We start from the raw sequence: 27751 nt of genomic DNA on the forward strand, positions 1-27751 counted from the left end.
AGACATGCTGCAGGTTAATTGATCTCTAAATGTCCCATAGGTGTGAATGTGAGAGTGAATGGTTGTATGTCCCTACATGTGCCCTCGATGGGCTGGCGGCCTGTCCAGGGTGTCCCCTGCCTTCGCCCTATGTCAGCTGGGATAGGCTCCAGCGCCCCCGCGACCCTAATGAGGATAAGCGGTATTGAAAATGGATGGATGGATGGACACACACACACACACACACACTCGGTGCAACATTTTTCAACTCAACAAGGGGCGGTTTCCTCAAATCCTCAACTCACTGCAAGTTTTCTATCTATATATATATATATACATACATACATACATACATACATACACCAAACAAGCCCATTTTGATTGTCAAGGTATTAGATATCACATAACATTAACATTGATTACATGTATCAAACATTCTTTAAAAAAGTGTTTACTATATGAGCTGCTTTTTTTATATCACTTGTATTGCTGGGGTGGCAGGAGATAACCGCTGTAGAAGCTTGAGACTGAAGTACTATGCTCCCCCAGTTAAAACTCCCTCTCTGTCCCCCCCCCCCCTCACAAACAAGCACGTTTGTTTTGTCTGTTTTCGGAGGGAACAGAGACACACAGTTTCCAAGAAGGCCAGATAAGAGGGAGGTAACTGACTTGTTGCTTTTGATCCAATCATAATCAATGCGATGAAGTCTTCTGTGTGGGAGGTTAGTCTGTGTAATCGGGCACCTCCTTTTGGAGGCTCGGCCTTGGAGATTGCGCTGCGTCAGGAATAATTTGTTTGTGTGAATGTGAAAACTTATAGCAGTCTGTATCTGTTGTATCTGGCGTAAGCAACAACCGGAGACCTGTGCGGGACGTCATGGAGTCTACGTCCCATTCTATTGTGTGTATTTGTGATAGTGCAGCAATAAAATGTTGTACACCTGTATGAGTGAGTGCGCAACTTGATGAAAAAATCAAATCAAATAAATGTGTTTTTTTTCTTGCCGTAATATCCTTTCATTGCTATCATTGTTCAGCCACTACTGAATCCAGGCGCGTTGACTCAAGGATGTTCTCCGCCCCTGATGGCTCTGTGACTCATACTGAACGAAAGCCAGTTCTGAAAGGCAGATGAAAGCTGGAAAACACCGACCCTGCCCACTCTCTATTCCTGCCACTCTCTGCAATCCTCCTCCTCTGACTTCACCAGGACCATCAGAAAAAGTGCTCTTAGTAACAGAGGACCCTCTTGAAGTTTGAGCTCTTGGTGACTGAACATCCGTGGTAGACACGTTTATTTCTGGAGCCTTAATGAAGATTTACCAGAATATTTGTCTTTTTTCTCTCTGTGTGTGTGTGTGTGTGTGTGTGTGTGTGTGTGTGTAGTTAGGCTTACATCACCAAGGGCCCCATTGGAATTACCATCACAAAGGTTTGTGTGCACTTAGTTTGGTGTGAGAGGGACAGCCGTGGCAGGAATTCCAGACTTTCCACTCTTTTTCACCATTTTATCCCAGCAGGCCATTTCAAAAGTGAGGTCTTTACCCTCCATCAACCCTGCTAGCCTCCACTCCACAGCCCACCAGAGGGGAAACCAAAAAAGGAGAGCGGTGCAGAAAGTACACACTTCTAGAGGCCGACCATCAACACACAGGGTTGCTCATGTTGTCTGCTGTTGCCTTACAGACTGTTCCTGTTCTGTGGTGGGGAGTTTTTTTTTATGAACTTCCCCTCAGCCAACTCCAACCCCCAAAATCACCCACACATGTGAGCCTGTGAGTCAAATCGGTGATGAATCACACTCAACCATGACTTTCTTTTATCAATGACACATTTGAGGCAGTTTTTTAAGAGAAACTAGAGAATGCCAGGCTTACGGCTGTGGAGACAGAACGATATGGTTGTATACAACTGCAGACTGTGGGGAGTCGAACACAAAGTATCTTTGTCAGGCTAATGGTTAAGTCTCATCTGAGCTTTTGTGTTAAGATGGCTATTGCATTATTAAAGCAACCTGTACAATAAAATCATTTTAACATTGTATTGGGACTTCTTTAAAGCCATTTGTTTTGTCATGTGTGATGTGGAAAGCAAGCCTCAGCAGACCCAGGAATAGAGTCTGACATGAGTGTGACACATTAAGTTGAATATAACTCACTGTCTCCAGATCAAAGTGACTCATGTCTAAGACATCTCATAGACTTTGTGAAAGTGTGTGTGCGTGAGCAGTAATACACTTTTTTTTCTTTTTCTTTTTTTACCACAAATGTGAAAACTGTGTCCACCAGCGAGTGGATTGTCCAACAAATGTTCTGCTATGAATAGCACTTCAAAGTTAATAGTCATTAATATGAGCTTTTGTATTCTCAGAGCAAATGTGTAGCGATTTAATTTCTAGGTTAATCATTATGCATAGATTTTTGCCTGCTGGTCGAAAGATAGTAAAATATCATCTTGAAAAAAGGAGTCTATAAATATAATGAAAATTGTGTACGCAATATTAGAAGTTACATCCTCTGAAATGTGAGTCATTTCCACATCTATCATCTTAGAAGGCCAATGTTTTTACCGCCTTAAGTCGCATTATTCTGCCCTAAATTTGTTGCATTATTTGACTCATTGCAAACAACAGGGTCATACATTTATTTTATTGCAATCAAACTGGCTTGATTTGACAATGTACTTCCTGAGTCAGATGCTGCATTTAGTGTGTGTGATGTACATGGGTTTAGTGAAGTGGTATCCATGAAACACTCATGTGCGTGCGCTCATGCACGTGTCATCATAGGCTTTTGTTGTTCGTTTTGAAACTAGTCTTTCCCCTCTCTGTAGTGAGATGCGTTTCCCCTACACATTACATTACATGTCATTTAGCTGATGCTTTTATCCAAAGCGACTTACAATCATGTTACATTAATAAACCGTAGACGCAGCTAAAGGAAGCAATTCAGAGTTAAGTGTCTTGCTCAAGGACACATTGACTAGGGTGGGGATTGAACCGCCAACCCCCAGATTGAAAGACGGACCTGCTAACCACTGACCCACAGTCGCCCCACAAACACCGTATTCTGAATTTTCTGTTCATGTTTTTTTCCCACCATCAGGCCCATGTTACCATACAGTTACAGTATGTGTGACTTAACCAACGGTAACAAACCACTGAGGGGGTAGTTGAAAGACAATGCCTTTTTTAAATCAGCCAGTATCATTCAGTTTGATCGTGGTTCTTTTTGTTTGTTAATAGAGCCCAACATCTTTGCTAAAGATACCTCATATTTGAGCGTTAAGCTTTTGTCAAAGTTATCAGTAAATTCACTGGAAATTAAATTATTTACACAACTTGAGTTTGAAAAGTAATGTATATTAAATACCCAAACTGAGAGTGATCGTTATCATATCAGTATCTGTCATCATATTGTATCAGCCGAGCTTTATGTATTTGCTTTAATATAACCTGACACTCTTACTGTGTGCATATATTAAGCACATCGTCCCCTTGAATGACCTGAGTGAGATCAACACTAAGTTTTCATTTGTCCTCCCTTCTTTGTTCCTTGTTCTCTCAGGAGACGTTGGGGCCCAGTCCCTGTTCTCCCTGCCTCGGCGGCCTGGCTATGGCACCATGGGGAAGCCCATCAAGCTGCTGGCCAACTGCTTCCAGGTGGATATCCCCAAGATGGATGTCTACCTCTACGAGGTGGATATCCAGCCTGACAAGTGCCCCCGGCGAGTCAACAGGTAGGCTGGACCCTCTTTAGAGTGTCTATGAATCTTCTTCGACACATCTCTCATACAGTATTAATACAGAGCCGTGAGTGAATACACAGGGTTTCACAGTCTTGTCAGAAGAAAAATGGCTGTTGATGGACACTTAAGATAGTTTGTGTTGAATCTGTGACCTTTTTATAACCAAAACTCACTTTGTGTGTATGTTGTGCAGGGAGGTGGTCGACTCAATGGTACAACACTTTAAGGTGACAATCTTTGGGGATCGCAGGCCAGTCTATGATGGAAAGAGGAGCCTGTACACAGCCAATCCACTACCTGTGGCACCCGCAGGGGTGAGCTGAAATGAGACAAAAAATACTCAGACACCCAGACAAAAAAATACACAAACACGTCTCTTCAGCACAAGCTGAATGTAAACCATGTGTGACATTGAGCATGCGTGCAGACACACAATCTCAACAGCTCGCCATTAGCTGAACCAAAACATACCTGCAGTCTATCACACATGCAAAAACACAGCACAAAACATAAATACACTTCATCTTAAGAACGACCACTTGAAACTTCCCCTCACTAACTGCCCTCTGCCTTGATCTGACCTTCTCCATCCCATCTCACCCTGCTTCTTTCTTTCCCCCTTTCAGGTGGACCTGGATGTCACTCTGCCAGGCGAGGGAGGGAAAGATCGCCCCTTCAAGGTCTCCATAAAGTTTGTGTCTCTGGTCAGCTGGCACATGCTCCATGAGGTGCTGACTGGCCGCAGCATGCCTGAGCCCCTGGAGCTGGACAAGCCCATCAGCACCAACCCTGTGCACGCAGTGGATGTGGTGCTGCGACACCTGCCCTCCATGAAGTGAGCTTCACTAAATGACTGTAAATAATGAAAGTCTTTTAACAGCAGATCCATTCAGAAGAAAAGCCCATTTATGCTACCTTAATCTCCCTACCTTCATTTTCAGTCAGCACACATAAAAGATAGAGAACACATTGTTAAAAAAAGATCCCTTTGATACTCATAGTAAATACTATATATTTGTTTTGTCATAGTGGCACCAATATCGGCAATCTGATCCCAACGGAAATCAAACACGGCTTATATGGGCTCTCACGAAGCCCCATACTTGACCTCATACCATCTTCCATTCTGTATCACTTTGCTAACCCCCAGCAAGAGCACAGTGGAACATAATATCACCAGTGCCTTAATGAAAATCTTTTTTCAAAGCATTATTAAAAAGTGGTTATATCCACAGCTTTCATTTAGCCCTGTTCCCAGACACCAGACAACGTGACACATTGTTAGTCCAGAATTCACCAGGAAAATTTCCGCCCATGTACGATTATTAATGTGTCTCCTGGTCAGAGTAATAAGGGGCGGATGGGCCAAGGCAGCGTCACCACCTCTCATTTCACTGATAGTTTCAGGCCACATTGAAGAGCAGTTGAATGTGACCGGTTAAGCACTCATGGACATGCATTCACAATTCAGGATGTTTGAACTAATCTTACATTTCCCGTCTCCTTTCATCCGCCCTTTGCTCCTTGCCCCATGCACTCCTCATTTTCATCTTGTCCTTTGAATGTCTTGACCTCCCCATTATCTTTTTAATTTCTTTCGATCTCTTTGTTCTCTTTCCTCATACACGCTACTCTTCTCCTTCTAGGTACACTCCGGTGGGTCGATCCTTCTTCTCGGCTCCAGAGGGCTATGACCATCCCCTTGGAGGTGGGAGGGAGGTTTGGTTTGGTTTCCATCAATCTGTGCGCCCTGCCATGTGGAAGATGATGCTTAACATTGATGGTGAGAATTAAATTCCAATTTGCCTTTTTTGTTTTGTTTTCATGGCACTTCGATGCGGCGCAAACAAACAGCTACAACACTTTTAATACTGCATCAGACAAAGGAAGAACTATGTTTGCTAATGCAGCTGTTCATATTTCAAAAATATTGAAATATGTTTAACATCCACACTGCTTTCTTTGGAATATGTTTTAAAAAAAAGATGTGTCTTCTCTTGTTCAGTCACACATAAATTGTTTTCTCTGCTCCCCTCTCACAGCAGGGGAAATTAGTTTTTAATAATTAAACGTACAGATGGATGCGTGCGTGTGGCTGAGAGGTTGGGTCCCTGGAGAGCAGAGAGTTGCCTTCATAGTTTGAAAATATTAGCCAAATAAATTAATTGAGTTGCATCGATTGCACAGACGGGGGCCATCCTCATTAGATGGGTTACTTTGGAAAACACCTGCGGCAACCATTTGGCCAATTACATTTGAAACTAATACATAAGCAAGATAACACATGGGATTAAAAACATACCCCTCCTTGCAATAACCTGGTTTATGTCTGATGATTAAGAGTGCATTTATGTCTCTCGAGAAACAATATATTATCCCTTATTGTGGCCTGTAATAATAAACCTTGCAGCGAGGGTGTCAATAAATAATAAATAGCGTCTAATAATTCTTAATTACAAAAGTTCTTAGCAATTATTGTTTTTTTAAATATTATGAATAGCTTTTTACAGACATATAATGTACCAGAGGCCAGCAGGGTTTTACAGCAGAAATGTATCTCCAGGTAGCTCTCACCTTCACCGTACACGTTTTTGCATCAATTTCAGGCTTGAGAGTGGAATTACTATTATTTTGCTTTTTAATTTGGTTATTTTCAATTCCTCCTCCTATGAATCGCCACCTTAACGTGGTGGAGGAGTTTGAGTGGCTCAGTGATCCTGGGAGCTATGTTGTCCGGGGCGTCAGCCCCTGGTAGGGTCTCCCAAGGCAAACAGGTCTCGGGGGAGAGCCCAGACTAAGAGCGGTTCAACAAACCCTGATGATAAGCAGCCCACGGATTGTAGCCACCTTGCCCGGACAAGGGAAACCGGGGCACCCTCCCGGAGCCAGACCCAGGAGGGGAGCTCGTCGGCGAGCGTCTGGTGGCCGGGCTTTCGCCCATGGGGCCCGGTCGGGCTCAGCCCGAAAGAACAACATGGAGCAGCAGTCACCCTGTGGACCCACCACCCGCAGGGAGAATTATCGGGGTCGGGTGCTATGTAGACCGGGCGGCGGGCCAGGCGGGAGACCTGGGCGGGCCGATCGCCGGCAGCATAGACTAGCTCTAGGGACGTGGAACGTCACCTCACTAGCGGGGAAAGAGCCGGAGCTGGTGCAGGAGGTGGAGCGGTACCAGCTAGATATAGTTGGGCTCACCTCCACGCACAGCATGGGCTCTGGAACCAAGCTCCTGGAGAAGGGTTGGACTTTGTCCTTTTCTGGAGTTGCCCAGGGTGAGAGGCGCCGGGCGGGAGTGGGGATACTCACGAGCCCCCGGCTGAGCGCCGCTGTGTTGGAGTTTTCCCCGGGGAACGAGAGGGTCGCCTCCCTGCGCCTACGGGTTGCGGGGAGTAAGGCTCTGACTGTTGTTTGTGCTTATGCACCGAACAGCATCTCGGAGTATCCGGCCTTCTTGGAGTCGGTGGGAGGGGTCCTGGAAAGGGCGCCGCCTGCCGACTCCATAGTTCTCCTGGGAGACTTCAACGCTCACGTGGGCAATGACAGAGAAACCTGGCGGGGCGTGATTGGGAGGAACGGCTTGCCCAATCTGAACCCGAATGGTGTTTTGTTGTTGGACTTCTGTGCTAGCCACAGTTTGTCCATAACGAACACCATGTTCGAACATAAGGTGGCTCATAAGTGTACCTGGTACCAGAACACCTTAGGCCGGAGATCAATGATCGACTTTGTAATCGTATCATCTGATCTGCGGCCGTATGTCTTGGACACTCGGGTGAAGAGAGGAGCAGAGCTGTCAACTGATCACCACCTGGTGGTGAGTTGGATCAGATGGCGGGGGACTCGGCTAGAGGGACCTGGCAAGCCCAAACGTGTAGTGAGGGTGAACTGGGAACGTCTGGCAGAGGATCCTGTCCGGGAGGTCTTCAACTCCCACCTCCGGAAGAACTTCTCACAAATCCCGAGGGAGGCTGGGGACATGGAATCCGAGTGGACCTTGTTCAAAGCCTCTATTGTGGACGCGGCTGCTCGGGGCTGTGGCCGGAGGGTCATCGGTGCCTGTCGTGGCGGCAACCCTAGAACCCGGTGGTGGACACCGGGGGTGAGGGTAGCCGTCAAACTGAAGAAGGAGGCCTTTCGGGCCTGGCTGGCCCAGGGGTCTCCTGAAGCAGCTGACGGGTACCAGCGGGCCAAAAGGGCTGCAGCGACGATGGTCGCGGAGGCTAAAACTCGGGCATGGGAGGAGTTCGGGGAGGCCATGGAGAAGGACTTTCGGTTGGCCTCAAGGAAGTTCTGGCAAACCATCCGACGGCTCAGGAAGGGAAAGCAGGGTCTACCCCAGGCTGTTCTCAGCAGTGGGGGGGAACTGCTGACCCGGACTGGGGACATCGTCGGGCGGTGGAAAGAGCACTTTGAGGAACTCCTAAACCCGGCCAACATGTCCCCCGGAGAGGGGGCAGCGCCGGAAGACTTTGGGGTGGATTCACCCATATCCCTGGCAGAGGTCGCTAAGCTAGTCAAAAAGCTCCTTGGTGGCAAGGCGCCAGGGGTGGATGAGATCCGCCCTGAGATGCTGAAAGCGCTGGACATTGTTGGGCTGTCTTGGTTGACACGCCTTTTCAGTGTCGCATGGGGGTCGGGAACAGTGCCCATGGACTGGCAGACCGGGGTGGTGGTTCCCATCTTCAAGAAGGGGGACCGGAGAGTGTGCTCGAACTATCGTGGTATCACACTGCTCAGCCTCCCGGGAAAAGCTTATGCCAGGGTGCTGGAGAGGAGGCTCCGACCGCTTGTCGAACCTCAGATTCAGGACGAACAGTGCGGATTCCGTCCCGGTCGTGGAACAGTGGACCAGCTCTTTACCCTCGCAAGATTACTGGAGGGGTCCTGGGAGTTTGCCCAACCAGTTTACATGTGCTTTGTAGACCTGGAGAAGGCTTTCGACCGGGTCCCTCGGGGGTTTTTGTGGGGGGTGCTGCGGGAGTATGGGGTGCCGGACCCGTTGGCACGGGCCATCCGGTCTCTGTATGCCTGCAGTAGGAGCTGTGTTCGTCTCCTCTGTAGTAAGTCAGACACGTTCCCGGTGGGTGTTGGCCTCCGCCAGGGCTGCCCTTTATCACCGGTCCTGTTCGTGACCTTCATGGACAGGATATCTAGGCGCAGCCAGGGGGCGGAGAGGATCCGGTTCGGGAGTCTCGGGATCGCCTCTCTGCTGTTTGCGGATGATGTGGTCCTGTTTGCCTCCTCGGACCGTGACCTCCAGCATTCACTGGGGCGTTTTGCAGCCGAGTGCGAAGCGGCAGGGATGAGGGTTAGCACCTCCAAATCTGAGGCCATGGTGCTCTGCCGGAAACCGGCGGATTGCTCCCTCCAGGTGGGGGCAAACTGCTTACCCCAAGCGAAGGAGTTCAAGTATCTCGGGGTCTTGTTCACGAGTGAGGGTAAGGTGGAGCGGGAGATCGATAGGCAGATCGGTGCGGCTGCAACGGTAAAACAGGCGCTGTACCGGTCCGTCTTAGTGAAGAGGGAGCTGAGCCGGAAGGCAAAGCTCTCCATTTACTGGTCGGTCTACGTTCCAACCCTCACCTATGGTCACGAACTCTGGGTCGTGACCGAAAGAACGAGAACTCGGATACAAGCGGCCGAAATGAGCTTCCTCCGTAGGGTGGCCGGGCTCAGCCTTAGAGATAGGGTAAGGAGCTCGGACATCAGGGGGGAGCTTGGAGTCGAGTCGCTGCTCCTTCGTGTCGAAAGGAGTCAGCTGAGGTGGTTCGGGCATCTAGTTAGGATGCCTCCTGGACGCCTCCCATTAGAGGTTTTCCGGGCACGTCCAACTGGTAGGAGGCCCCGGGGAAGACCGAGGACACGCTGGAGGGATTATATCTCCCGGCTGGCCTTGGAACGCCTCGGGATCCCCCAGAATGAGCTGGAAAGTGCTGCGGGTGAGAGGGAAGCCTGGGTCGGCCTGCTGAACCTGCTGCCACCGCGACCCGACCCCGGATAAGCGGGTGATAATGGATGGATGGATGGAATATTTTCAATTCAAACTGAATACTTGCTGCTTGCATTACTTGTAAAGGCTGTTGAAGACCTTCAGCTTTATATGGAGATGGCATTGCTCCTTCTCTTACACCACACATTATTTAGTTGTTGACCAATTCGTCAGCATGGAGACAGTTCCGCTGGCTGAGAACCAGTTTTTGGGAAATAAATGGAAGAGTTCAAGATGAAGTTTTGATAATTGGCATCAGCACTGGCCTATTGCTAGTAGACACACTTTGTTTTCGTGACTTGGAATAGTGAGCTACAATTTGAATCAGAAAGGGCGATGTAAAATGTGTTTTGCCATATGCACACTGCAGGAGGTTGTTGGAGACCATGCGCTCAAGATCTCTGCTGACAAGAGAGTGGGGTGTGTGTGTGTGTGTGTGTGTGTGTGTGTGTGTGTGTGGGGGTGGGGTGGGGGTGGTAGCTGTGTGCAGCATTTCCTTGAGACGGCTTTTGTTTTGCTTCGTCTTTGAAGCCTCCATCTCTATTTGAATCTTTTCCCTCTCTGATTCTCTTTGTCTCATTTTCCCGCCCTCTCATCCTTCCAAATCAATTGGTCAGGTCAAAACTAGTTCCGGTCGTTGGTGAAAGGCTTCAAGGGAAACCAGCAAACCAGGAGTGTACGATTGTGTGTAGAATGCAGTCATCTGCCTCATGGATGTGCGCAAGCTGTGCTTTCATCGAACACATCTTCAGAGAGAGACAGCTGAGCCAGTTTCGTCAGCAACTTCCTCAACGCCACACTTACTTCAGAGAGCTCTCTCTTTATTTCTTTTGATCTTGCGTTGTGTTTTTTGATATCCCTTTTGGCAGAATCTCCATGCAGACTTCAACTGCACTTCCTGTGTTCAAGGAGTGTTCCCGCCTCATTTTTATTGTTTAGCATGGTGCTTACACAACCATTATGCCTCTATAAGAGCTATATAATAATGGCACATTCAAAAAGACAAAGTCCATCCCTGTTACAATTTGGCTGGTATTCATGCATTGCCTTTGAAATTTCCACACAACAAACTGAAACACAGCTTGAATTAACAAAGTAGATCCTGCTTTTCGAACATATGGGTTTCTGAAGGATAAACTGGTGAAAAGTGTTAAGATTAGTTTCCCCTAAGTCTTATTGCACAATGCCAAACAAAGCCCATTAACAGACAATGCATTTTAACTGCATTACTTTTTGTTCACATTTCTGGATAACCAAATTCTCAACAAAGATGCAAACCATCCAATCAGAATCAGAATCAGAATCAGAATCAGGTTTTATTGGCCAAGTAAGTTTGCACAAACAAGGAATTTGACTTGGTAAGGTGACTCTCAGTGTGCTTACACAAAATATACAACACAATACAATACACAATACAATACAATACAGTATACAAATATACAACATAATACAAATATACAACACAATACAATACAATACAATACAAACAAACAGTGCAATGGACTAAGTAGTTTAAGAAGTATGTACAGGCGGAATGGCTATATACAGTGGCTGTGGAATGTTGCACAGCAGTAGTGCAAGAAGAAGTGGAGAGTGCGAGAAGTGCAGGGATTTAAAATATATAAATATAAATATATATATGTATATATATGCTACAGTGGTGTTATTTGTTCAGTAGTGAGACGGCGAGGGGGAAGAAACTGTTTTTGAGTCTGGAGGTTTTGGCTAACAGTGATCTGTAGCGTCTACCAGAGGGGAGGAGTTTGAATAGTTTGTGTCCGGGGTGTGAGGGGTCTGCAGTGATTTTTCCTGCCCGTTTCCTGACTCTGGAGGTGTACAGGTCTTGGATGGTGGGCAGGTTGGCACCGATGATCTTTTCTGCAGACCTGACTGTCCGTTGGAGTCTGTTCTTGTCCAGTTTGGTGGCCGATCCAAACCAGACAGTGATTGAGGTGCACAGAACAGACTCTATGACTGCGGTGTAGAACAAGGTCAGCAGATCCTGAGGCAGGTTGTACTTCCTAAGCTGGCGCAGGAAGTACAGCCTCTGCTGGGCCTTCTTGATGATGGTGTTGATGTTGGGTTCCCACTTCAGATTCCGGGAGATTGTGGATCCCAGAAACCTGAAGGATTCCACAGCCAACACAGTAGTGTTGTGTATGATGAGGGGGGGCAGTGCTGGGGGGCTCCTCCTAAAGTCCACTGTCATCTCCACGGTTTTAAGCGTGTTCAGCTCTAGGTTGTTGCGACCGCACCACAGGACCAGCTGTTCAACTTCCAGCCTATATGCAGACTCATCATCATCACGGATGAGGCCGATGACTGATGTGTCGTCTGCAAATTTTAGGAGTTTGACAGATGGGTCTCCTGAGGTGCAGTCGTTTAAAACTATGAGGTTACCGCAGCAAGTGTGATAACAAGTTGTTGTTGTTCAGTGAAGTGTTTGCCTAGATTTTTGTGTACAAAATGACCTTTGTCCTTGCTTCATCTTGCAGTGTCTGCCACCGCCTTCTACAAGGCACAGCCAGTCATCCAGTTCATGTGCGAAGTGCTGGACATTCACAACATAGACGAACAGCCCCGCCCTCTCACAGACTCTCACCGGGTCAAATTCACCAAAGAAATCAAAGGTGAAAATGGGAGCGTAACGTGTGCCTGCGTGTGATCGCATGAATGAAAATGCATTATATGTGGGGGAGGGAGGGAGAAGGGAGAGCACATCTTACAGCCATTCACACAGACACATTCTAAATGCTACTTTTATTCACCAGGTTTGAAGGTGGAGGTGACGCACTGTGGAACCATGCGGAGAAAGTACCGCGTCTGTAACGTGACCCGGCGGCCTGCCAGCCATCAAACGTGAGTCAGCCAACCGGGTGGGCGAGGGAAACGGGAGACTCTGGGCGGAGTGTGTGTGGATGGGATGGGGGGCGGGGAGCACAGTCCACAGATGATGTGATTACCAATTCACCGCCAAACAAACCTGATAAAAGCTGACTCATCTTACTACCATGCAGTCAACATTCGTCATCCATTTGTGAAGTAGCCGTTGTTTGTGTGTGTGTGTGTGTGTGTGTGTGTGTGTGTGTGTGTGTGTGTGACTTCTGATCTTCAGTGTTTCCTGACTCTTTACAAGTTAAATAGATTACCTTGCTGTGTGATATTCTTAAATTGATTTATACACCATAATTCCATCACAAACGATGGTCATATCGATGTCATTGTGCCGTTTAGCAGTTAGAATACTAAGAGTTTAGATACTGAATGATATTTAGATGTATTGTGAGGTTTGACAGTAGTCGGCTACACACTATTAGAATGTTGTTAATGCGTGCTATGGCTCTGATTTTGTAAATAATAATTAACTTGTATTACATTGCATTAGTTTTAACTAGACGTGAAATGTAACAGTAGCAATAAGCCTCATCAATATGAAGATTATAATGTTCAGTTATGATCATAAAGCTATACCAACATCTGTAAGAAAAACAAGAAGAACATTTTAACCTTCATGAAGGCAAATTATTTGCAGGACTGTTGTATTCACCTGCATTGTTTTTGTAATCTGGCAACTAAGTGTGTTGTTTACATGAATTACTTGTAGTCCATTACAGAGTCCCTGTCTACAAGGAGCTATTCTGTACATTCAACATACATACCCCATTGTTATGGGCTCGTTAGTTTCTGCTCTGCTGTCACTGGTATAAGAACCATGAATGTTGTCTCTGCCGCATAGTACATTAAAGCTAGTAAAACAGATATTGTTTAGGTAACAGATGCTTGACAATTGCATACCTTTTGGATTTTGTAGCGAAAAAAGTTTTGCCTTGCAACTTCCCTTTTATATGGTTTTATAATCTGAACATGGATGAACAATAAAAATTGGACTGATTTAAGCTTGGTATAGCCTAGTTTTTGACATGAGATGCTCTTTTCTCTGCAGGTTCCCTCTACAGTTGGAAAACGGTCAGACTGTAGAGCGCACTGTAGCCCAGTACTTCAGGGAGAAGTACAACCTGCAGCTCAAGTACCCACATTTGCCCTGTCTACAAGTTGGCCAGGAGCAAAAGCACACCTACCTGCCCCTGGAGGTGAGCGAAAACAAGTTGCTATTCCTCTTGTTTATTGGGTTTCATTTCAAACATAACTCCAAATATGATGAAATCTGCAGTGTGTGTGGCTGCATAAAATTTGCCCCAGACAAACTTTTGCTGGGCAAATGGGAAACTAAAATGCCTTTTTTATTCTTCTGCAGGTGTGTAACATTGTACCTGGTCAAAGATGCATCAAGAAGCTGACAGATAATCAGACCTCCACTATGATCAAAGCCACAGCTCGCTCCGCACCCGACAGACAAGAGGAGATCAGCAGGCTGGTGAGTTGGATCCACATCTCTTCTATCACTTCTATTTGAATACTGAAAATGATATTGAGTGACATCTGTTGATTAGTAAGACTGCAGATATCACTCCTTCCTTCAGCATCAACATACTTTCAATTTAAAACACTTGCAAAAGTAGCATGGTTAAAATTATGTATTGTATTTTCTTACTGATGATAAAAAATGTAGTAACAGAACACAAAAATGAAGCGCGTTTATGCATCAAATACCTGCCAATTTAACATTTAGGTATAATACCAGTATAATTGGTACAGTACCAGTACAATTGCTACAGTATAATTAGTAAAGTACCAGTATAATTGGAACTGTGCCCTGTTTTCAATTTCAAAAACATTATTTTAAAGGTGGTTGTGGACGCAGCCAAAGACAAAATGCTGCCTTGATGGGAGCTGTGTTGCTAAGCTTGTCAACACTTGGTTGCCATGCTGCTCATCTTGATATAAGATTACCTGTTTAGTAATCACCTCTGCCAGATTCTCATTTTATATTGTTAACGGAGGCATGTCTGCGTGCTTGTTCATCGCATTTGGCAATTACAAGGCAGGCCTACCTACGGTCAACAAAATACCAGAGTCGTAATGGCTTTAATGTGTGTGAAGCTGCTACAGTGTATGCAGCATATTGTTTATGGAAAGATTGACAGACTGTACACTGCTTCTAGCCACCATAAGATTAGCAGCACACATTTAGTATCTGCTGTTACTTTATTAAACCATGTTCCCCTATCTCTTCAATCGGGTACAAAAATGAGTGGACTTGCTTACAGGAAATCATTGTAGATGGAATATTCCAATAGATTGGGATAGCAGAGGTTGAGAGATGGAAAAGGACAAACAAGCAGATAAGCCTACAGTCATTTTAGGATTAGGGTACTGGCCCCTAACATTTTGTGGCATGTCCCCGATTTACATTCCATTTTTCCTCTCCACCAACATCCTATTAAAAGAATTAAAACAAAAACACTGTTAACCGCAGAAGAGAAATCGCCTTCAGAAGCATAAAGGAAAACTAATACACATGCATACACCAGAAAAGCTATGTCTTATTAGGCTTACAAGCATGGGCAAAAGGTTTATCTAAAACGATGATGGCAAGCGTTGCAGACATCTCATTCTGAGAACTACTGAGCTGTTGTTGCACTTTTTCATAATTATCTACGTTGGAAATTCAGCCTCTCATAAATTTAGCTTCTGCTCTTAAAGAATTCAAACTATTCCTTTTTAAACAAAACAAGCCATAATGAATGAGCCGGTATAAAAAACGTCAGTAAAACCCATGGCTATATATTAGTACTGCAATGGTCTTTACTCACGTCGTCATTGACTACCGTGGCCTGACCCTGTGTTCAACTGTCCCACTCCCTGTCTCTGCAGGTGCGCAGTGCCAACTACGAGGCAGACCCTTTTGTGCAGGAATTCAAGTTCAAGGTGCGCGACGAGATGGCCCACGTGACGGGGCGAGTGCTACCCGCCCCCATGCTGCAGTACGGCGGCAGGGTGAGCACAGAGCACTTTATGGTACTCTTCCTTTAAATCACGTCCATTCTCTCTGTTTGTCTGACATGCTACCTCACTGTCTCTAAGAGGAACTAACTCACTGGCTTCTGTTTGTGAGTTAGTTCCTTTTTTTTTTTGGGGGGGGTGTTTGAGTCTCAGTAGTGCAAACTTTGATTCCATCTTCAACATTTAGAGAAGGAATTGCTTTTTTTGGCGAATGGGACAGGAACAATTTTTTGTCTCTGTGATGAGGATTATTTTTTATTAAAAAAAAGTATAAAAATACCCAAATTATGATTGGATAGCTTCTCAAGTATATAGCATTTTTCCAATGTCTTTTCTTGGTGAAGAGGATTTCTGAAAAAGCAATTTACTGAGACTGAACCACAGTGTGGATTAACATCTGTCTGTTTATCTTGTCTGAGGTGACACACCTTTACAGTACTATACTAGATTTTGATTTGTGTATTAGTGAGAACTATGACACCATTGTGCACATTATGTTGTTCAAGAAACACATTAAATAGCATCTTACATACTATAGATTCCATCAAAAAGTGAACCATGTTACATTTAAAATGAAATTCAACTTGATACTGTATTTGTTAATTTATTTGAAATTTAAATATTTCTCGTATAATCAAAATGCGCTAATGCATGTTTCTTTGACTGGCATGTTTATTTTTCTTCTCAAAGTGAACATTGATGTATGAAAATTAGTGTTAATACATTTTGGTATGGATGAAGAGTGCGTGTGTGTTCTGTGGATTTCAAAAAGTAATTTAATGTGCGTGTGTGTGTGTGTGTGTGTGTGTGTGTGTGTATGCGAGTAGCTGCACATTTGTCCCCTGCCTGTTCAAACCTGAGCCTGTTATGAACAGTATGAATGTGAGTGTTTGCCCACTTAATCATGAGTACATGTGGTGAGACTGCACTGTTGTTTCAGAACCGCACGGTAGCCACGCCCAGCCACGGCGTGTGGGACATGAGGGGGAAGCAGTTCCACACCGGGGTGGAGATCAAGATGTGGGCCATCGCCTGCTTCGCCACACAGAGGCAGTGTCGGGAGGAAATACTAAAGTAGGATTATTTGCAAATGTTTGTTCTTTTCCCCGTTAAAAAAATGTCAAAAGTCCTTTTCAATCATTTTTTTTCTCATTGATCTTTAATGATGTTATAGATCCATTTATTTATATAAATGTATCTCCAGAGTTTGTAATCTGGCATGAATAATAATGTCTGTTTCAAATGATTAGATCTTGACGGGTACCATCTCTTCTCTCAGCAGTTTGCAAAGTTCAATTAAGAAAATAACTAACTATGTTGAGGTAGATAAACATCTTCATCTGTAGTTCCTGACCAGATGTCAAAAACATACAATTAGTTGTTGGGCATTTTAGGATAATAAATACAGGCTTTAACATATTCAAAATCTAACACTTTTAACAAAACTGAATGTCAAACACCTTTGCTGTTACTCGAGGAACCATGTTTTATTTAATGCCCACCTTTTTTTAGAGGGGAAAGCGTGCAGCTTTGATTGGTAGTTGACTTCACTATTCCATTGACTCTTCACTATCACCTCCTGCTTCTTCCTCGTTTAGGGGTTTCACAGACCAGCTGCGGAAGATCTCAAAGGATGCTGGGATGCCCATCCAGGGCCAGCCCTGTTTCTGTAAATACGCCCAGGGAGCAGACAGCGTGGAGCCCATGTTCAGACACCTCAAGAACACCTACTCTGGACTGCAGCTCATCATCGTCATCCTGCCAGGAAAAACTCCTGTCTATGGTTAGAAAACTGCTTCAAATAAATATCATATTAGAGCCCAAAGAAATGCTTTGTGGGTAAGACTGTCTGGGGTAAAATAAAAACACTAATTCTATTCTGGGAATGCGTGCTTGTGCAATATGCTTTCAAATCTGTTAATGAAAGAACCAAGCAGGACATATTTTAGAATACAACATTTGTACCCACCCATAGCGGAGGTAAAGCGTGTGGGAGACACCCTGCTGGGCATGGCCACGCAGTGCGTCCAGGTGAAGAACGTGGTGAAGACGTCCCCTCAGACCCTCTCCAACCTCTGCCTCAAGATCAACGTGAAGCTGGGAGGTATCAACAACATCCTGGTGCCTCACCAACGGTCAGTCGGCTATTCTCCTCCTCCAATAGGTGTAATGCTCCGCTATTGTGATGCTGTTTTTAAACGGCTCCTCGAAGCTTGGACTGTTCAGATTTCTGTGTCAGATGGGCTCAAGTTTGTCTTAGCACAGACATTTAATGAAAATAACACACACACGCCATAGTAACAAATAGGGTATCATGCAAGAAAACCATCTATATATTGTTGTCATGTAACTCAATCTAATTATTGTCTTTGTTACGTCTCTCAATTAATAGACCATCAGTGTTTCAGCAACCAATTATTTTCTTGGGTGCGGATGTTACACATCCACCAGCTGGAGATGGGAAGAAGCCTTCAATTGCAGCAGTAAGTTCTATCATTATCCTACAGCTGACCTATTGGTTGAATTTTTGTACTTGTTTTTTTTCCCCTGTATCTGACGTATTCTCTGTTGACCGCTTGCAATCTATCACCATCTCTCTTCCAGGTGGTCGGCAGTATGGACGCCCACCCCAGCAGGTACTGTGCCACTGTGCGAGTCCAGAGGCCCAGGCAGGAGGTCATCCAAGACCTGGCCTCCATGGTGCGGGAATTGCTTATCCAGTTCTACAAGTCAACCCGCTACAAGCCCACCAGGATCATTTTCTACAGGGATGGAGTTTCAGAAGGCCAGTTCAGACAGGTCAGCTCCCACTTGATTTCACAAAAGTCATGGTGTGAATTGAATAGCAGTCACCGTCCAAAAGTCTGTACGATTGGCAGAATTTTCTTTACTTAGTTATTCAGCGTCATAATTTAGATTGACTACGTTTGGGTGGTCTTTGACTCCGTAGCTCAGACTGGTAGTTCACTTCAAATCAAAAAGTACGAATGTAGTCCAAAATATTATATTGATTTAATGAGAAATGTTCTTGTATTTGGACTATGACTTAATATCATGATACCTATAATAGTGGGTATCTTCTTAAAATGACAATGATATAGGAACATAATGTAACTGTACAGTGTATGAAAAATATAGTTCTCCCCCCCCCCCCCTCACGCCTCCTTAGGTGCTGTATTATGAGCTGCTGGCCATTCGTGAGGCCTGTATCAACTTGGAAAAGGATTACCAGCCAGGCATCACCTACATAGTTGTGCAAAAACGCCACCATACACGGCTCTTCTGTGCCGACCGCAACGAGAGAGTGAGTTCCCACCGCTCGCTCGCACACAAATCCAAGCGCGCGCACACACTTTCAGGCTCTTGGAGAACGGCACAGCACTGGTACCCATTAAAGTCAGTACAGTGTGTTATGTGTTAGTCCATATTCTTTTTTGTTATGCTCTGTGCCAGCACATTAAGTACTCAAAATGGGCCTCCTTAATTACCTTTTGTTGTCAATTGTACTGTTCACCCTCCTAACCCCTGCAATTACATTCGATTAAAGCATTAGGGCCCAATTCAACCCGAGAGCTCTGGAGTGGCACTCAAGGGCCCTAGAGTAAGACTCGGATAGTTACAACCTTATTTTCAGTGCAGAGCATTAGGCTTTTAATTGGTTGATTGGGAAGCATTTGGTAAACCTTCGCCTGGCTTGGTCCATTATCTAGTTATTTTCTTCAGCGATTATACTTTTTACCTCCTGCCGTCATTTAGTGCTTTAAAAGCTTTCTTTTCTGCTTCTCTGTACCTAAACCTTCCATTTTCTGTTCAAGTTGTTTTTGTTTTCATGGTGAAACAGTCTAAAAGGTATTACTAGGGACTAACTGACCATTATTTATGTCAGGTTGGACGTAGTGGAAACATTCCTGCTGGTACCACCGTGGATACGGACATCACGCATCCCTATGAGTTTGACTTTTACCTCTGCAGTCACGCTGGAATACAGGTCAGTCCAACCTCTTCTTGTCTTCTCTGCCTTTTTCAGCAGGATTCATCACATGGTACGGTAGCTCCCGGCACATGATTTTTGATTGTCGGCACCACTTTGTCAGTTCCTGGGGATCTAACTTCAAATAATTACAGGAAAGGGACAAAACGAGGGCATTTCCTCTTTTGTAATGCTCTGCTATTGTGATGCTGTTTTTAAACGGCTCCTCGAAGCTTGGACTGTTCAGATTTCTGTGTCAGATGGGCTCAAGTTTGTCTTAGCACAGACATTTAATGAAAATAACACACACACGCCATAGTAACAAATAGGGTATCATGCAAGATATCACCCCCCCCCCTCCTCTTAGACGTCTCAAATTTACGTTTTACCGCAGTTTGCAACACACGGCCTCTTGCCTGTGCGTTGTACACATACCACAATCAGAACACCCACGGCAGCATGTAAATGGGAATATTAATCAAATATTAATTTTTAATTAACCAAGGGCTTAGTAGGAATATTGTCTTTTTCGTAACAATTGTAGACCACAGAATATTTGTGTGCATGTAAACATAATCGGTGTAGTTATTTATTTATTATGTTTCAGGAAGACTCTTCGCCAAAGCAAATTCTTTCGACAAAGGTGATATGGCAAAATCTGATTCTAATAATAATACAAATGTGTCAATCCCCTTCTCCCAGGGCACCAGCAGGCCCTCCCACTACCATGTACTGTGGGACGACAATTGTTTTACCGCTGACGAGTTCCAGCTGCTCACCTACCAGTTGTGCCACACCTACGTGCGCTGTACCCGCTCAGTCTCCATCCCCGCGCCAGCCTACTACGCCCACCTGGTGGCCTTTCGTGCCCGTTACCATCTGGTGGACAAAGAACATGACAGGTGAGTGCGGGAGAGCAAGCGGGGAGAATGAACAAGAGGTTCTTCCGTTTTTGACTCTGGTTGTAAAGGTCTTGAACTCTGAAGTGTAATTCTTTTGGAAAAGCAGTCACCTTGTATTCCTTTAAAATGTGCCAGATTTGTCCCAATATTATTTGTCATCTGTCATAACTGGTGCTCTCCCCCACTCTGCAGCGCCGAGGGCAGCCATGTGTCTGGTCAGAGTAACGGTCGGGACCCCCAGGCGCTGGCCAAAGCTGTTCAGATTCACCACGACACCCTGAGGACCATGTACTTCGCCTGAGCTACACCAAACATTCCCAACCATTGCAACCCTTTACACACACATGAACACACACATATACACAACCATGCACACCTGAATGCCAGTCAAGGAGTCCCCCCCCCATCCCCCACACACCTAGTCAACCCGGACCTGACACTGTGCAGAGGAGAGGAGGGAGGGGAGGAGGCACCCCCACACTGGACTGAGAATGCAAACGCTGCTTTAAAAAAACAAACAAGAGAGAAACTGTATTATGCAATATTTAACCAGCCAACTAGTTTATTTTTGCCCTTATCAGGCCCCCTTTTCATTGCCCCTCCTATCTGTTCTTCCCTGTTTGTCTCCTTTACTTGTGGCCTAGCGGGTGTTTTTTACTTTTCCCTTCCTTTGGCTAGTCTAGTCTACTTTAGTATTCCGCTCTTTTGCAATCTACAGTACCTCAAGTCAGTTTGAGCAGCAGACTTTTACATTCTGTTGACTCCCCAGTGTTTCAAATGAGGGAGCAGAGAAGGAAGGGTAGACTCTGGAGTTGTTGTGTTGGTGTTTTTGGAAAGTAGTTGTTTCATTGGACCAGAGGTCCTCCCAGTTGCCACTTTTACATTTTCCTCTTGTTTCCTCTTTTCTGACAATTTTCACTTATGTGAGAAATCTCCAGTATCCTGGATGGAGCAACATGTTCTTTTGAGCACACTGCCACCTGTTGGCGACGAGGTATAAATGCCCCTTTAAAGTCACAACAACAAATTGTTGTCTTACAAGGTTTCTGATCAGTTTTGATTCATCTTTAGCTGTCACATAAACAGGCAGTTTATATTGGCTGATATATCAATTGCAGCCATCTATGGATTTTATTTAAAGTATAACACTGTTATTTGTTTTTGGTAGTTATTTTTATTTTACATTATGTGAAACATTTTATGATTCAGATTTTTTTAAATCATTTAAACCATGTAAGCTTATGTTTTTAATCTTAGTCGTCATCATGCCTTTATTTCTCTCAGTGCTTTATCTCACATTTCCCTCTCTTTTCCTCACAGTTTGAGATAGTGGGTCAATAGAGATCACGTTGATGGTTTCCTCTAGTGCAATAATCAGTTGAATGAAGAGAAGTGGATTTTAGGGGTCTTGAATGATTCAAAATAACAGTCGGACAGCGAGCATCCTCGAATGGAGAACAGTTTGCCACTCATTGGGCACCTTCATGTATTGCTCCTCTGTGAGACGATGTATCATGTTTTATGAGTTTGCCCTTGATGTTGGGCAACAATGGTGCAACTGCAGTTTTGGTGATTTCCGTGTTTTTACTTGAATTGAAGGAATTTATGCGGCTCAGTGTTTTGAGAATACTTTATCATCAATGGGCATAATTTCAGAATTCCTGATCTTCAGTTTGCTAATGAGGCTGCTTTTCTCCATTTCTAAGAGTAACAAAGTGGGTGTAAAGGCCATAAAGAACTAGTATTCAAGTGCCTGGTGGGAGTTAAGTGTTAAAATGGTCAAAGGCTGTATAACTCGTTATTGGGATTCTATTTCAGTGGGTTAAATTCATCCAAAAAGCATATTCCAACAAATGGACAGCGTAAGATGGTTTAAAGCAAGAAAGTTTCACCTGATGCCTCTTAGTCCCCAGACTTTTCTATACATCTCATCCCAAGATCAATATATTTCTGCGTTTGCCTATGCCGTTCAAGCAAAGCAGGCCGAGTCGTCTTTTTGCTTATTCTTCACCGTGTGTGTGTGTGTGTGTGTGTGTGTGTGTGTGTGTGTGTGTGTGTGTGTGTGTGTGTGTGTGTGTGTAAAAGGCCGGATTCATGGGAATAGAGTCCAGGACTAGGTCCGATTCCTGTAACCATGTAACCGGCCCAAAGTTGTGACTCGCTTCAGAAAAAATGCTGAGGAGTTAAAGTTAGTGACCAATATTTGCAGCGGTAGCACAGCTGACTTTTGATGTGAAAAGTGCACCTTGATTGGAGTCGCAACTTGGCTCCTCTGTGCTGCTGAAGCTCGTCTGGGGAGGAGGGGTGGTAAAAGTGATCTGACTAAAATAAGCTGTGTTTCGGGACTGAACAGGCGCGGTGCTATTCTTGTCTGAACTTCTATATGAGACTCTTGATGAGCAGGTGGGTTAGGGAAGTAGAACAACTAACCGGTGAACCTCACTCCCTTAAGGACAGGAGAAAGTCCCACTGCTATGTGGAGATTTTGGATTTCAGTGATGATCAGCATTGAGAACCTGCAACACGGTACAATGGCAGACAGTGAGGTATGAAGTAGGCTCCTGCATCCACTATTGCATTTGACTGCCTTACACAGGCCAGTGGGTTTGAGCCTTCAGGATTTCACTCGTGTTTCTAAAAGCCAGATCGAAAGTATATTTGTACATTTTAAATGATGTCATGCACACCACTTATTTTTGCTAACAGAAAAAAAGTAGTAATTAATAATCTTAGTAATAGCCGTATCATGATAAGTAATGGTTAAAAAGGTATAATAACAAAGTTTATTATTGCAATAGACTGACTTGTTCCTGTGTCACTGTATGACGTGTAGTTTATGTGTGAACAGTGTGGAAACTAGTGGCGTGTGTTTGGACTGTCATACTGTTATTGATGGAGAAGTGGACTTAAACCGTCTCTTGCTTTGATGTTTGGGGGGAAAAGAAAAGCTGCTGAAAGTTGTTGAATACTTATTTCTCCCTTCTTATTTATTTTTTTGGTGTAGATGCCCGAACAGTCTGAGGTTTGTTATAGAGGAGAGAATCTCAAGAGAGAAAACACAAATCTTTTTGGAGCATCTTAATATAAAGACGTTACATTCCTATCTGGACGGTAGAATAGAAGAAGAGCCGTTTGATGTATTGAGCAGAGTTTCTGCTCTCGAATGTTCTCGGGGTTTTCTTCAGCCGGTGCTGATGCCTGCTCCTTATCAGGAGGGAGAGGGAAAAGGAATGGGCAAGTGGTTTTCGAAAGTGTTGTTGCTCCATTTCAAGGACTTGCGTGATCAAAGAATATTGTAACAAGGGGGTAGTACTCCTCCATTCTTTGTCGTTAAAGCCTTGGGAGGATTTAGGTTGGATTGCAACCTCCTCAGACTCCTCTCCGTACCCGAGCCTCTTCATGTGCTCACAAATAGAAACGCGGTTCCCTCCCCGTAAATCTGCGGTGTGACAGTCTGTAATCTTATTGTTGCTCTCTTTTCCCTTTTTTGCTTCTGAACATTTACTCCCTTTGTGACCAGAGGACTACATTCCACGGCTCAACAATCCCATCCGTTCCCGCTCTGGGAGGCGCGGGAACGCTCAGAGCTGAAGGACTATAGTGGGGTCCGGTCGGTAAGACGTAGCGGGTTCTGTTGCTCATGTGTGATGTTAGACGGAATCGAAGCGGATCAACGATGACTTCTTGCCGCGGGTTGTGTTGGAAGTTGATCAAGTCAATGAAATTGATTGCGAGAACTAGAATGTGTTTATAACTCACCGTTTCTGCTGTCGGTAATGGATGTTTATGTACAAACTACACTCTTGAGGGCAGTTGAACACATGTTTACATAGCAGATGTGTTTTGCCTCACTTACAAGTGAAATGTCATCAGCTCTGCTTTGCAAATATCAGCTAGTGGAGAAGTGACACAAGCGAGACCGTGTGGGGCCTGTGGCAGTGAACGCTTGGAGGGACACAAAGACATTATTTATTTGGTCAATTTGCCCTCAACAGACATCTGTGTTGCACAGCAGGGTAATGGACTTGTTTGTCCTTCCAGTTCTATTAAAATGACTTGTTCAACTTGATGGAAATGAAAGGCTACAAACAGCTTACAGCTGGATGTGTGGCCTTTGGCTCTCAGTTAGTTATTCTTTTTTTTTTATGGAAGCTTAAGATTAAACATCTTATCCAGAGCGACAACTGTCTGATGAAGCTAAATTGGCTCCAAAAGGTCAATGTCTCCGGTTTTAAATGAAAGCGAAGGTGTATTCCATTTCCAGTCAGCGATCAATATCCCCAGTTATTTTGGTTGCTCTGTGTTTGCAGTGGAAGGTAGCAATGGAGTGAGAAAAAGTCCACAGAAAGTGCCTTTCCTCTTGATGGTGCTGTAAATGGAAAGATAAAATGTCAAATCAAAGGAACAGAATCTCCTTAACAAGAAGACACACGGCAGTGCAGGAACGGCTGCATTCACACACTCACTGTACACGTTTGGTTTAATGCAAACTCGTGTTTCATGTATTTACACATTAAGCCTACATAGAAATAGAATATATGCCTATATATGGTTGTGGTTGAGCTTTCGCTTCCTAGTGCATTTAGTGTCTTGGACCAATGGCGTCGTTGGTACAGTGGAATGTGTGTTTGGGTGGGTGGGGTGGAACGGGTGGGGGTCGTAGCTGACACTAGTGCGGTGTGACACAGCTCAGCCCACGAATGACAAACATAGCACAGCACTTTAGAGACTGACACTCTCACTCAGACACATAGCCAAGTGGTCTCTGTCCCTCCGGTCCCCTTCTTCCTCCCGAGGGAGGATGAGGAGAGGATTTGAACCTCCGTGCAAACGAGAAGTCGAAGGGATGCGTGTTACCAAACGAAACAGTCGGCCATTTAAAGTGTGCCTCACGCTCCTGTGACTTTGTTGTTGGCTCGCTCGAGTCAACCTGCTCTCGACTGGTGGATTTCCCTCCGGAGTTCCCCACTCGACACCTTGGTACCACTAGGGCCGGGTATCATAACATGATATCAGCACCATCCAGAATTTGGCATCAACTTCAAGCACCTCAAACTTGGGACAAGCAGTCCAAGAGGTTTTTTTTAATTTTTTTACAAGAATATGTTCTTGCACTAAGAATTCAAGGTTTTCTTCTCGAAGGGCATTTTACTTTGACAAAGCAACACAATAAGAAACTTCCTTGAAAAAGCAAGAATGACTTGAACAATTTAGTCTATTTGCATAGTAAAGTGTGTCATTGTACTGCAGGTACAGAGATGAAAAGAACAGAACCAGAGTCAGTATTGAAACCTCTCTCCCGATGCCCAGCCCTAGTAGCAGCGGCTCATGGCGTTGCTTCATCTTAGTGCAATGCCCTGCCATGTGTCTTGTCCCTGATGGAGGGAGTGTGTGCCCTGCAGGATCCCTGTCTTGAGCCGGTAGGGTGTTGACTAAAAACCAAGGGGGGTCCGCAGGTTCTGTGGGTACCTTTTCAGTCCAGGGGGTGAAATGTTTCTATTACAAGAGATCTAAAAAAAACACACACTGCACCTCACTTACCTTGGTATGCTGCATATGTTATACTACATGAAAGAAAAACTGCAAATTGCTTTTATTATGATATGTAATGCTTGAGTAATGCCTGATTGCGATATTCTTATACGGTAACTATTTTAGAGTCAAAATATGTACAACTGTTAAAAAAAAAAAAAAAAAAAAAAAAATCAGTTTTGTCTAAACACTTATCCCATTTTGAGAAATTGTTCTTGAGCCGACTTTTACTTGTTGTCCTATTTAAATGTGTCGTTCTTTAAATTTATATAAGAAATATATATATATATATGTATATGTATATGATTATGTATATATATATATACATGCAGAATATTTTATGGTGTATTTATTGAGAGTGCATTCAAGCAGCTGGAGTCTCCGCATCATATTGCAGCATGGTGGGGGATGGCCAGGAGGATGAGGCCTTTAGCCCCTCCCCCTCCATGTTGACGCCTTATTCTCCGAGACACTCAAGCACAACAATATGGAGGGGGCGGGTGTGTGCGAGGTGGAGGACAGGGAAGAGGTGGATTTGACCCGGTGTTATTGACAGGTCAACTCTCACTCGTTCTTTCCTTGATATTCTTTACCCTCCACTCTTCTTTTACCACCTGACAACAACAACAACCACATATTGCAGCTCATCTCTGACGAAGGGAACCATTTCTGAATCACATTGACGAAGAGCTGACTTTTTTTTCTTCTTTTTTTTTCTACCCCATGCTGCTACTGTAAATGCCATGTAAATTCCCCGAGCCAGTAAAGAGGGCAGGTGGGTGAACGTAAAATGTAAAAAGCGATAGGGGGAAGGAAGGAAAGGTGTTAAAAATACAATTTCAGCACAGGCGCCACATCTTTCCTCTTAAATTGGCTCCTTTTTTCTTGTGCCCGAATATTTCACAGCAAGAACAGGTCTCATTCCACGAACACGAGGCCTGCCTCAGCCTTAAGTGCGTTCTTACATAATTGTCAGATGTGATTTTTGCGATGCCGGTGTTGGGTGGCCAACCAAGAAGACACGCCTACGTAACTTGATCGGCCCTGAATTCCCCAACCGGCATGCTCATCTCTTCTCATTTCTCATGTAAACCACTAACATTGTTGTCCCCTCACCCCATTATCAGAGACATGGAGCTTTTGAGTATTGTCAATCCTGTCCCGAAGTAAATGGGCCCTATGTCCTTTTTAAACTGATACATTTTGGTTTGATTCATGTTTACTCCCATAGCTGTCAGATGGTTAACCTGTTTTCAAACATTAGCATTCCAATAATGACTTTGAGCCAAATATTGCACAAGAGATTAGGCTCCTGGTGTCGTTGTATACACTTAATGGTTTTGGAGACGGATATTTGATAGTGGCCAAGGATTGAACTGTTTTTTTTTGGTGTCTGCCGATTGTTCAGATTGTTTTTAGTTTTTTTCATGTGTAGTATCACTCTTGTGTCGGTCTTATTTCAAACATACGATCTTGGACTCTGATACCTCTGTGAGTGATGCACCAGCAAACGGATGTATAACAGTGAACCTCCACCACCAGATGATCCATGGCTCAGTCCCGCTGTATGTTGCAAAGGCTCTGTTGTACCAACAGCTCTATTCCTCTCAGTTTTAAATGTCTTTCTTTTGTAACTCTCTCTTATAGGTTGTTGTCCTTTTAGTGTTGTTTTGCTTCAGTTTGAAGTGTATCTTTGACTAATACTTGCAATAAAATGCTTTGCTTTAC

General features: G+C 44.5%; 1 protein-coding gene across 8 annotated transcripts in view; it reads left to right on the forward strand.

The window, feature by feature from the left end:
- LOC117745800 (protein argonaute-3) overlaps nucleotides 1–27751 on the forward strand; it is a 33605-nt gene extending 5854 nt beyond the window's left edge. Inside the window, exons 2-22 of one of the 8 annotated variants that reach the window (XM_034554338.1) lie at nucleotides 1017–1246; nucleotides 1366–1411; nucleotides 1497–1754; nucleotides 3546–3717; nucleotides 3920–4040; nucleotides 4353–4561; nucleotides 5373–5509; nucleotides 12211–12345; nucleotides 12487–12574; nucleotides 13659–13806; nucleotides 13971–14090; nucleotides 15491–15634; nucleotides 16560–16693; nucleotides 17218–17402; nucleotides 17595–17754; nucleotides 18012–18102; nucleotides 18224–18418; nucleotides 18789–18923; nucleotides 19506–19607; nucleotides 20292–20491; nucleotides 20684–27751. In XM_034554338.1, the coding sequence (XP_034410229.1) occupies nucleotides 3602–3717; nucleotides 3920–4040; nucleotides 4353–4561; nucleotides 5373–5509; nucleotides 12211–12345; nucleotides 12487–12574; nucleotides 13659–13806; nucleotides 13971–14090; nucleotides 15491–15634; nucleotides 16560–16693; nucleotides 17218–17402; nucleotides 17595–17754; nucleotides 18012–18102; nucleotides 18224–18418; nucleotides 18789–18923; nucleotides 19506–19607; nucleotides 20292–20491; nucleotides 20684–20792 (2529 nt within the window). In that variant the 5' untranslated portion in view covers nucleotides 1017–1246; nucleotides 1366–1411; nucleotides 1497–1754; nucleotides 3546–3601 and the 3' untranslated portion in view covers nucleotides 20793–27751. Of the gene's footprint in view, nucleotides 1–1016; nucleotides 1247–1365; nucleotides 1755–3545; nucleotides 3718–3919; nucleotides 4041–4352; nucleotides 4562–5372; nucleotides 5510–12210; nucleotides 12346–12486; nucleotides 12575–13658; nucleotides 13807–13970; nucleotides 14091–15490; nucleotides 15635–16559; nucleotides 16694–17217; nucleotides 17403–17594; nucleotides 17755–18011; nucleotides 18103–18223; nucleotides 18419–18788; nucleotides 18924–19505; nucleotides 19608–20291; nucleotides 20496–20683 lie in introns of those variants that run through there. The other 7 variants (XM_034554339.1, XM_034554336.1, XM_034554337.1 and 4 more) reach the window with 7 other exon arrangements.

The sequence above is a fragment of the Cyclopterus lumpus genome, chromosome 16 (genome assembly GCF_009769545.1).
Source record: "Cyclopterus lumpus isolate fCycLum1 chromosome 16, fCycLum1.pri, whole genome shotgun sequence".
Taxonomy (NCBI): domain Eukaryota; kingdom Metazoa; phylum Chordata; class Actinopteri; order Perciformes; family Cyclopteridae; genus Cyclopterus; species Cyclopterus lumpus.